General features: G+C 35.0%; 1 protein-coding gene across 3 annotated transcripts in view; it reads right to left on the bottom strand.

The window, feature by feature from the left end:
• SCAPER (S-phase cyclin A associated protein in the ER) overlaps positions 1–12,429 on the bottom strand; it is a 167,909-nt gene that overhangs the window by 125,078 nt on the left and 30,402 nt on the right. For all 3 annotated transcript variants that reach the window (XM_074880532.1, XM_074880533.1, XM_074880534.1), the window contains exons 6-8: positions 10,487–10,587; positions 8,968–9,084; positions 5,364–5,524 (exon numbers count right to left, since the gene is read on the bottom strand). In XM_074880532.1, the coding sequence (XP_074736633.1) occupies positions 5,364–5,524; positions 8,968–9,084; positions 10,487–10,587 (379 nt within the window). The remainder of the gene's footprint in view (positions 1–5,363; positions 5,525–8,967; positions 9,085–10,486; positions 10,588–12,429) is intronic.

Here is a 12,429-nt window from a genome sequence, read left to right as displayed (position 1 = left end):
CAGTAACCAGTAAACTGGAAATTAGCCTAAGCCAGAACGAAGGGCACTTTCATACTTTGCTACTCTTGGCATCTAGCATTTTACAAACATTAAGTGCTCATTTAATTACTGGGTTCTTTTAACATCTCAGGATAAAACATAGCAGCCCAAACCAATGCCTGGTGTAAATCATGAGTTACCAGTAAAGTTAACAGGACTGTATTAAAATTTATCTTAGCTGAGTAGCTCATACAACAGCTGTTTTAACATAACTATATAATTGTTCACAAACCTTAACAATACTGATACTATGACAGATGCGAAAAGATAATTCAATTTGCTATTCTACTGTTGAAACTGTTTTACTCTAGAAAATTTGCTGTATATTTTAAAGCAAAGTAAATTCCAAAAATTTGTGTGAATGACTGTAGCTGATCACTTCAGATTACTGATGGTAACCAGAGACAGCATACCTCTGCAAAAAGCCTTTCTATGTTCATTCCCGCTATGTGCGCTTGCACGTGCTTCAGTATGCACCACTGGTTAGAGAGGGGAATGGCACTCAAAAAGATACAGATTGTAATTTTTGCCTTACCACAGACTTTCCATTTGACCCCTGTAAGTGACTTTGGCTTTATTTTCATTTCTTCATCTTTATATGGAAAAAATATTATTACCTACAAGACCAAGTGATCAAAACATGTTATTACCCTCTCAGAGACAGTCTTATCTCCAATAATACTCCAGGGAATGGGGTTTTAATTCCACAAGAATCACAAACAGACTTATTGCAGAAAGCCCCAGGCACACAGCCTGTGTAGAATATAGCCCCTGCACGACACGGCACAACAAGGACTGCTTAGGCCCCTTGTATATCACAGCTGCTCCTACCCTACTGACTTTTGTAATTGGTAGGACCACAGAGATTTTATTGTATATAGCTTATGATAAAATTTGGCCAAGAAATTTCCCTGGTAAGTAATAAACAGACAATGAGGAGATTGTTCAGAAAACTACTGAAATAAACCAAAAAACTAACACTGCTTTACTGCAGCAGACGTAGACTGCAATTTCTTTTGCCTGTCATTGGTGAAACAGGACTGGTGCAAGATTTCACTTCTACTTGTTCTGTAAATTGAAGTCAGCTCTTACATAAGGCATCTCTTCTACATTGAAAGAGATCAGGAGATAGCCTTTAGTAGTAATTTACTAATATCTACTGAAGTTAATTCTACCAGAAAAAAAAATAATTCTTGCCTGCCTTGCCTAGTTGACTCCTTGTTTCATGGCATATTTTTTTAATATTCTAAATGATAGAATTAATCAGAATAAAATTATTCAGAGCACAGCAAAGCCATCATCACATTTACTACAATAAGAATGAATCTTTTAGTAAAAGCCATACATCTTCAATTTTTAATTTGTATTTTTTCACTCTCAGATTCATAGTTATTACTGAAGACTCATCCAATTATTTTAACAGCACAGAAATACTTGTGTTTGAAAGAATATTGTTTGGTGAATTCTTTAAGTACAAAACAGTTTTTAATGCAAGCATGCATTCAGACTGATTCATTTGGAATCAGTTTAACAGTTTTATGCCATCTGACAACTAGCTGTGCACAAGAAGTTACTTTTTCATTTTAATTTGCTTATCAGTTTAGTATTCAGTCATTTCCAGGAACATTTTTAACAAAAAGTTTGCAAAGCTGGTACATTTATTAACATTAGGTCACACAGTTCCTACTCTGAAGCAAAGCTAATATTAAGTAGGGCATCACTCTTCCTTCACTTTTTTCCTTAAGTCTGGAATTCTTTTCACATAGCCCAGTAGCCATGTCCACATGCTAAGTATCACATGCTGGGTTTGATTACTCCTAGAGTTTTGTTAATGAATAATTCATCTGACTACCTTGATCATTCTCTAGTTTCATTTGAACTTCCCTGTCCCTGCTTGCTCTTGTATTACATGGAAGTGACAAGCCATCTGTTATCTTGAGGCCCTCAGAGCCACCAGGGCCTTATTCTTTCGAAGTTACTCCATCTGGAAGAACTGGCCAAGCAGCCTTACTGGCAACATCAGTAAAATAAATCTAGGCAAGTTATGTGCAAAACTCTTCGGAGTTCTACCTCAGGAGATGCATGTCCCTTTTTAAAAATTTACTTGCAAGTAATATATGACCAAAGCCTATTTGACCTTCCCCACTCATTACTAAACTTCAGCCCCAATTTCTTTTTTAAACCTAAAGTTGTACTACTGTATCTGAGAGGCACTTTGGAAAACCATGATTACTTGAGAATCTGAAAGCAAATCAAGAGACATGAACTCAGCCAAAACACAGTTACACAGCAGAAGACATGAAAACCAGAACAATAAAATAAAAAAAAACACAGAGAAAATGTAGTGTTGCAAGAAGTGGTAAATTTACAAATCATAACAAGAGATGGTGAGTTAAGAGGCAAGACTTTAGAGATGTTAATTGTCAGACTACTTTTAATGATCACTTAAAAATACAAGGGGGTGGGAGGATAAAAGAAGGTAATTACTGTAAAATTTTCAACAGAAATCATGCTTAAGAATTTGACAACCCCATCAGGAATAAACCATCTTTTGCTGTTGGTGATGACATTCCTGCAAGTTGTTCTCAAGACACAGAAGTTACACATTCTTCCACAAGATCAGGTGCCAGCATGTCTGAGCCCAAACCAGGTCAGTTACTTCAGAGGACTGCATGTCCTGCAAAGTCTGAAGTCTTAGCCACATTACAAAGAACATCTATTCACAGTTATGGACAGGAGCAATTAATACAGGAAACATAATAATAATAAAGAAAACTAGATTTCAAGTGTGGCAACAGGAAAAAAAAATTCGGTATTTCTGAGAAGTTTGCACATTCTTGACTGCCCTTTCTCCTAAGTTATGTACAAACAATAATTATTCTAATTGTAAGCACCTACTTTCAGTCTTAATACATACTCTAAACTTGGGTAATCTATCTCACCTCTTACCACGAGCACCTGGGAATTAATCTCATGTTAGGTTATTGCCTCTGTGTACTACTGTTAATAATCCAATCTTTCCTCCTGCCATAAACTGGTCAGACAATAAGACTAGACTATGTTTCATATTGTAGAAAACACTGAAGCATGAAAGACAAAAATATTATTTTTTAGAATTCATTAAAATAATTGAGGGTAATGCTAAGTTTAATGAGGGAAATGAGATAAGATCATTCAACCTCATTTAATTATGCATCCAGAAAAAAATAACTTAAAGAAATATCTGGAAAAATAATGTGTTTTCTCTCTCCCTAAGGACTTATTTAGTTAAATTTGGAAATTTTGTCAACCATGAAACAGATACAGTATCACACCACTCATCCACTTCACAAAACTATTGTGAGACCTAATGATAATACCGTCGGAAATCACTGGAGAAAAAGTGTTTTAGGGAAGTCTTGCCACTGTAAGCCCCAGCTGGGCTTTAGGATGGGCCAGAGAGCACTACAGGGTGGCAGGAGGAATCCTCCCTCCCACAAGGCCTGAAGGTACCTAACAGCTGTGAGTGCATTAGCTGGTGAACAGGCAGAGCAGATGATACACAAGCCCCATATCTGCTTCAATGATGCATGTGAAGAGCCTTTGTGACTCCCTTTGCGTAAACTTCACAAATCCTCTCATGCTCCAATCAGGGAGGTTAATTTGATTTTACCAAAGTGATTCTAGCCTCCATACAAAGGGTAACATGCTCCTAACGATAAGCTAATTTGTTAAAACTATTACAATTTAGCCATGAGAAAATAATTGAAATTCAATGTTGAATGTCAGAAATAAGAGATTCTTAAGAGTAAACAAAGCCTCTAGAAGGAACGACAGTGATTTCTTAAAATGAGGTGTTTCATGTCTGAATTGTAGAGTGTATTTGATTTTGAAAATTACTGAACACTTATAGGCCAGTACTAGAGGACCTAAACGGTTTCACTCTTGGAGCTCATCAGCTGCAGGTAATAGATAATAAAACACAGCACAACAATGACCCTTCAGCCCTTTAAATGCATAAAACTAACATAAGGATAAGCTCTTCTGTTTTCCTTTTAGCCTCTTAAAAATACATTATTCCTATGGAAGTGCAGGTCAGTTTTATTCCCTGTGTAACTAACAAAATTCTCCATACTCACTAGAATCCCTAATTAAGGTATTTTAACAACAGCTTGGAGTCTGTCACTTTAAGATGAGCAATAATCAACAGGAAAAGGTTTTGTTATGAATAGCTTCAACTACTGGCAAAAATTAAAAGTGGAATTACACCTAAAACTCAGCCAAACTGCTACTGTTCTCCAACCAGCTCACTGCAACTATATACAGAAAAATATTCCCTCATGCAAACAACATCAATCAATTCCCATTCAAACAACCCTTTTTAGAGTATGGTTTTGATTGTTCTCTCCTAAGCACAAGAATCCGCATGCTACTGAACTCACTTATGCTAAATTGCAAGACATTTGGACAAGGTATTTTAGTTCCATAATATACCACAGGCCTCCAAACCACTACACATGACTTCTACTACTTCCAGGTTGAATGTACAACTACCTTAAATTAATACATGCTCTTCCTGTAATTTTTCTTTTAAAAAAACAAATTATGAACATTTCTTTTTAATTTCTTTCAGAATACCCATTTCTATATCCTGCCTGCTGATTTTGCAGTAAGTCATCTGGGACCACACATGAAAAAAATAAATTGAAAAAATGCATCTCTGAAAACAATCTCAGGGTTCCAGTGTGTGCAAAGAAACTAATTTTAGAAACCAAATGTTAAAGCTTTTTTTGTCTACAACTAAACAAATCTCTCTAGAACAAGAGACCCTCGCATCAAGCATTCTTCAAGGAGAATCTTTAGAGAAACAACTCATAACAATGTGGTAATTCTTGTCTTCAAAGAAAAAAAAAATCACTACTTCAACACAGTTCTAGTAACATCGTCTCCCTGGGCACATCAAAGTACCTTGAGCTCTTTTACAGATTCCTGAAGATGTATTATTCTTTATATTATTAAACCATTCCAAATTGCAGTCAGTTAAATTGTCAGTTTGTGACCAAAGACCTTTCATTTTTTGGGGTCCTATGTACCGGTATTTTAATAGATCAAATTCCAGTTAGTGGAAATACAGTGGAATGTTACCTACAAATGAAAACACATTTGTCTCAAACTTAACTATTACAATGTATGGCTGCATTAATCTTTTATCTCGATACTTAATTTAAACATTGTATTTTGGAAAATTAGATTTCATTCTGGTTTGCAAACAGATCATCACATTCTGAAATAACTTTATACCACACAGTTTGTAACAGTAACTTAAGCCACTTAAAGAGACTTGCCATTTTTCCGCGATGACTTCTGTGCTGGAGGTGGCAGACAGGTTTGTGCTGCTGATAGCTCAGGACTGGCAGCTTTAGCTCCATGATTGGCTTTTACCTTATCAGCCCAACTGACACCAGAAGGAGCCAGGCGTGTTGCAGAAATTGTCACTGCAGGGTTCCTAAATGAAAGTCATAGCTCTTTTTAGTGTCTTATTTTTAGTGTTTAGAATTGTTCATTAGAAAACTTTATCAGGACACTCTCTCCTTCATCTTAGCATTCAATGATTCAGACTAAAAGCTAGTTCCAAAAACTGGAACCTACTATAAAACAACAGGGAAAGCTTCCTATAATAACTCTTCACACAGCCTAGCCTGTCTCCTTTTCTCTTTCCAGTTTTAAAAGACGAAATTTGTAGTTCTTGAACATTAAAAACTCAGTATATTTCTCATCAGCAAAATCCCTATAAATTTAACTCATGAAAAAAGTAAATCTAACAACAGAAACAAGGATGCAGCAATAAATCAGGTGGGGTGGTTTTTGTTTCTATTTGGTAACTAACACTGATACATACATATTCCCAGTCACAGAAAAAAATCAAAGACAGAAAATAGAGCTGCACCTGAAGAAAAATGCACCTGAAGAAAAATCTCCAAATTATATTTCTTATATTTAGTAGTCAATGAACTAAATTAACAAGAAGTGAAATTATCAGATTAAAATTTTTTTAATATGTAATGACTGAAGAAACATGCATCACTAGGGATGGACAAACAGTTCCCACATGAAATATTCTCTGATAACAAATGCTAGAATAGAAATAAACATATGGTGAGTATTTACAGTCAAATATAAGAGCTCTTCTACTGTGTCTTCCTGGGTCCAGCCTAATTTCATCAATGAACTGTACAGCGTGGACTGCAACCATTACTAGCATAAGGAGTCTAACAAAGCATATGGGTAGGAAGTCCAAGAAGTGCAGGTTTATTGCAAATGTAGATCACACAAATCCGTAACATACTCTGTTCCCAGGTTAAGTAAATAAAGAACAGATCTATTTTCTATTACCTACTCAGCAAAAAATAATTGTAAATCTGGAAGGCCATTCTATTAACTTTTAGAAAGCTCTAAGTAACACTGACCACCCAAACTTTGAGTTTCTGTATGGACAGAACTGCAGTCATTTTATAATTATTTTGTTTTTCTTTTTGTAAAAGGTTGCCATTTTCTGCACAAGGCTTCGAGCAAAAACCTATATAGTTTTAGTTAAGTGAATGCAAGCAAAAATTTTTAAATTGGGAAATGGTAACATTCAAGAAGCACGTGTTCAAGAAGCGTCCAATTCTCTTCTGTAACAAGAGTCATTTTATCTGCAATCACACAACTGATTTCTCTTCCAAGCTTTATAACACTGATAAAACCAGTCCAACAAATCCAGCTGCCTCTTTAGCTAAAGCAAATTAAGGACAAAAAAATGAAGATCTTTCAAGTTTCAAACACATGCGTAGAATCCCCCACACACCTAGATTGTTCACTTATTTTAAGACCAGTGAGATGTCAATTTGTTGTTATTTCCTATTTTTATCAAGTCAGTCATCAAAAAACCCTATCAGAAATAATTCCATAAATTATAAAAATGTGGCTGGTTGGTTTGTTTGTTTTTAATAATCCCCATTGATCCTATGGGGATGCAATACCATTTCATGCGAGGAAATCAGGAAAAGAGGCCAAGCCCTGTATCCTGTCTCTGACAGTTCCATACAGACCAGCAAAGAGACTATCACAACTGTGCAGCACAGAATGACTTTTTCTTTGGCATATTCTCCAGGTTGCAGCGATTTACCCTGAAAAGTTGTTGTAACACATCTTTGTAAACACATCTTTGTGTTTAATAACCTAAGATGGACTTTAATCTTTGTGATATTAATTTCTCAAGGAATTTATGCTTTTGGCATCCAAAGCATCACATAATAACAAATTCTACATACCAAGTGTTGAAAAACATTTCTGTCATTTTAAGCTTGATGTTTGATCATTTCAATTAGTACTCCTAATTCCTTTTCATGAAAAATGAACAAAATTTTCCTACTCATCTTCTTTGTAAGTGATTTTATTTATCATACCCTTCTCCTTATCTCTTCTCCAAATTATTTTCTTTTTGCATCAATACTGTTGGATACTGTTTCCAGCTTCTGTACTTTTTCTACACTGCTTTTGGGAAGAGATGAAGATGACCAAAGGTAAGAGTCATTCAGTATGAATTTCTACAGTGGTACACCACCACCACCTCTTCTGTCCTCTATTCCTTTCCTAAAAATTCCTAGCATTCTGTCAAAAATTTCCATAATACCAAGTATGTCTAAACCCTTATTTTTCTATCCTATTTTCTCAAACACACACAAAATATTGTAGCTGTCTGGTGTTGGCTTTCTCTGAGATATACAAGCAGACTAAGAAGGAAAAGTTTGCACATCTGAAGGATAGAAAGCTCATCTTGTTATTAGCTGCTTTAACACAGTTGCTCATCATCAGCCTGTGATGGTGAATAGAACAGCTCCAGCAACAATACAACATGTAATTATATACCAAAAAAAGGCTTAGCTGGAAGACTTCATTACGCTGAGCTGTTGTTTGGGTTCTAATAAAAATAAAAGCATTGATTTCCACCAGATTCAAATTTTTCATTGGACTACTTGTGTACATTTTCTCCTCATGCATTCTCATCATGCATTTAAGCACACACCTCTCAAATGTTGTCAGGTAGGTATCAATACATACATCTACAAAGAGACTAGCACTGTTGGAGCAATTTTTCCACCAAACACTCTTAATGGTATTTTTGTAGAAATGTTTGATATTCAAAATTCAAGAGAGCTCAGTACTCAGATGGACTGACCAATATTCTAATATTACCTCTGCTGAGGCCATCGTAACCACTTATGAAACAGTATAGTATGTGCTCTAGATCCCAACAAACCTGCATGAACTAAAAAACACACCCTGAGAAAGATTTAAGTTGTACTTGTACATGCTCTCCAGAGCTGAAACAGCACTGCTCTAAACTGGTGTTTCTGCACATTTTTGTTGAACTGCTTTCAAACAGCCATTTTCATTTTAAGAAGTAAAAGATGCTTTACTGTTGTATCTAATTTGCTCTATATTTAAACTAGTATCAGTTTTGCTATTTGTCAGAATCATAATACTCTCACTTTACCTGCACTCTTTTTGACCTTACTTACTTTTGCAGACTCAGCTGGCCATTCACAGGGCATACACTGGCAATTTTAACATGCCAATTTTGACATTTTGACCTTTGTTTTTTAGTGGGAAGAGAATAAGAAACAGATTACATGAAATTGTATGTAATTAATTGTATGGTATCTTTAGATCTTTGGAATGACTGGTAATTAAATATATAACAAAGTAAGTAAAAAATTAAGTCCTTGATAGGATTTTCTCTTACAGACCACATGCTTTTCTTCCATGAATGCAAATAATTGCATATATGATTCAATAAACAGCAAAACAGTGTATTGATTACTACAGAAAAATAGTGTATTTGTGAACTCTGCTTCAAATGAATCCTTATTTTAGCTTTAATAAACTTATGATCTGGTTTCATACCCAAAATTTAAACTTCTTCGAGCATTTGATGTCACACTAATTCTATCTGTTGATGGACTTGGAATCACATGGCGTCCTGGAGACATTTTCTTTACTTCCCAGGCTAATGAAGTAGGTCTGTAAATTCAGGAAATGAAAGCTTAAAAATAAAATTCACAGTAACTATTCCTCTATCACCTTAAAAGAAAAACACCACTGACAAATGCTATAAAGTATTAATGTATTAGCTTAAAGTTAAAAAAAGTTAAAGTTAAAAGTTAAAGTTAAATTAAGTATAAAGTTTTAACGAATACTGCTGAATTTAATCATACATCTTAGCAACTATTTCTACACCAACTCCAAAACGTATTAGCTAGACCCATATCAAAAATAATGCATACTCTCAAGATTACAATGCTTATTAAATGTCAGTGTAGGACCAAACATCAAATCAATCAGTTAAAAGGAAAGGATATGGGGTAGGACTGGAAATATCCTCTAGTTCTAGTGACAATAACACATAACAGCTACCCTACATTTGCCTACCCTGTGTAACACAGCATTCAATACAGTTTAAATGATGCTTTGGTTAATATAGGTATCAAATATCTACAGTACATAAAAAAACTTTGGAATTAACCAAATATATCACCATCCACTCTTCTATTCTACTACTGGCATACCTAACTTTGTCAGCAATAACATTTACTGATAAATGTGTACTTGCAAAGATAACTGAACGGGTTGATTTAACTGTCACTAACGTAAAATGTTTTAATCCAAACAGTTTGAGGCGGAAGTCAGGGTAACAGTTTCATTATGCATTTCGTTGAAGCAGATGCTATTTTCCTTTTTTTTTTTTTTTTTAACTCTTGCTCCTGAAGCTATCTGATTACATGAAAATTGCAACTGACAATTAAAAAAAACCAAATCAAACTTGAAGAACCCAGTGCTGATGAAGACAGATTGAGAAAAGCGCTTACAGACATTATTTTTTAACTGGTTCAGTACTACTAGCAGGATCAACAACCTATAATCAACTACTAAAACCACTGTCACATTTGGCCTACTTTTTGTCTCTATGCAGGCAGATGAGTGATTGAGCTCACTGCCTAACAAAGGAAAATGGAAGAACTAGAGTGTATTACTCCACACTTACTACAGGGCTCCCACTTCTACAAGCACAAATTGTACCAGCAAAACCTTACTTCTCATCTACCTCTCAAAGCTACAACTTCGGCACCAAGGCACAAATTCAACACCAGGCACAAATTGTAATGACGTAATCAGTTACCTTTCTGACACTGTACTTCCAAACCATTTACTGTTTCCAGCACAGCTGTTCACTGATGACACTACCAGGAAGGATAAAATCTTCTCTGTGTCCTCACACTAATTGTGCCCAAAAGAAAAATTTCCTTTCTGATGCCCCAGAGCAAATAATAAAATTGGTTCTATTTGTTGAATCTCTGTTACAAAATGAAATTTACTATGAGACAGTATTTGGATGCAGATTAAAAAAATACATATATCTAATTACCTGCTTTGAGCATCAGCTTTTTCTAACTTTTCCTGTAGCTGTATCCAGTCGATCAATGCTTTGAAGTCCCTTACATAGTTATCAAGCATCATCAGGACTTCCTGAAAAGCAACAATTACATCAACCTTTGTATTTAAAAAACAATCCTCCCTCCACCCCAAGAAAGGAACTGAAAAGAAAGTAGGAAATTTACTAGTCTGTAGGGCTCTCATAAAAAAATAAACCCAAGAAAAACCCTGAAAACAAAAAAGCCCAGATAGTTAAGATTTTCATGTGAACAAACATTGAAACATTTATCCTAGCAAAAAAATGCACATTTTCTAAGATCTCTGTGAGCACCAGTGTCTAAGGACAAAATAGCAATATTCAGCAAGAAAATAATTCCTAACGTACATAAGTATCACTGTTTCAGGATTTTTTTTGTCAGAGTTGCTATCTTTTAAAGTATGCTGGACATACTTCATCCCATAAGCAAAACTGTCTGTAAAACCTGATAGACCTGTGGGAGAGTAAAAATGTCACGATTAATCTGTTTATGAAGTAAAAATACACCAAGCTACACAAAGGCAACTGCATCAGACAGAAGGAATTCCTTCTGGAGAATCCTGGGGTCCCTGCATTAGAAAAAAACAGTTCTTATGCCTCTGAAGTTGCCTCAGCAAACCGTATCCTTCCTACAGAATTTCAAGTGTATAGAACTTTCCAATGATGTCTACTTGTACGTGTCCAGATTAACGACATTCTATTGTCACATGAGATTATCAGAACTATTGTACTAATAAAGCAGTTTTTAATCAAAAAGACTCCTATGGTGATATTCTGAGAGGCAAAAAGAGAAAGACTGCAGCATTACACTTGGTTTATAAATCATAATCTCTGACATGAACTTACTGAGAAATAAACAACATAAACTGCAAGATACAAAGTTTACATTCTCTTCTCTGATTAGCACACCTTAACAAGTGAAAAAGTCACTAATTGCACATTCTTGTCTATGGAGTAATTACATGTCCAGACCTTACAACTCCAATACCCAGATTACACTTCTTGACCATTACAAACTTATTCATTTTTTACCATTTAAAAAATTACTTTTGAACTATATGGAGTCACCAAAGAATTTACACATTTTTATGTGAATTAATCACTGAAAACTGTAGTCATGAACACATTCTATGGTTTGAAAGATTTACACATTATCATGAAATAACACAACTGAGAGGGATCTTCAGAGCCATCTAGTCCATCCCATAATTCTTGGGTACATACAGTCAAAAATTATGTGGGCATGATGGAGTTTTATTCAAAATATTGCAAAATCTTGATTAAGTAGTTAGAATCTTGTAAATTATGTGTTGGTCTCTAACAAATAAAATTAACTGTTATGAAAGGATGTATAAAATTAACTTGACTTCACACTGGATCAGGAAGAAATTCATAGATAAAACACTAGGGGCTGAACAGTAGAGAACTAGAAGACTTGTTTCTGTCAAAAATATTCTTAACTTTCAGAAATTATTGACTCTACTGATTTCCAGTTTGGTCAAATATACAAGTGTAGTAACTATAGCAAGGTCAGATTACACAGAAACAATAAAAGATTAAAAGGTAAATTGGTATCCCACAGTCTTTACTCAGACAATACTGACATTTTTTCACAGCAAAGCAAAGCAAAAGACTGTATTGACTAAACTCTTAGCTTTGTTCCCTGAGCAAACTATAGTTATCTACTGTCACTGGTAGAAAGATCAATTCTTTACTGTGCAGGAAGCTAGGAAATCACTTATATTCCACATATAAACTCAAAAATGATTTATTGAATGTGACAAAAACCACACAGGCCATCACAGCCAACAGGCGTTAAGACACCTTCTCAGCAGAGCTGATTATCACCCAACAAAGCATATTAACACATTTCTAAAGGAGATAGTTCAAGATCATGT

The sequence above is a fragment of the Strix uralensis genome, chromosome 11 (assembly GCF_047716275.1).
Source record: "Strix uralensis isolate ZFMK-TIS-50842 chromosome 11, bStrUra1, whole genome shotgun sequence".
Classification (NCBI taxonomy): Eukaryota; Metazoa; Chordata; class Aves; order Strigiformes; family Strigidae; genus Strix; species Strix uralensis.
This window is presented reverse-complemented; position numbering and strand designations above follow the sequence as displayed.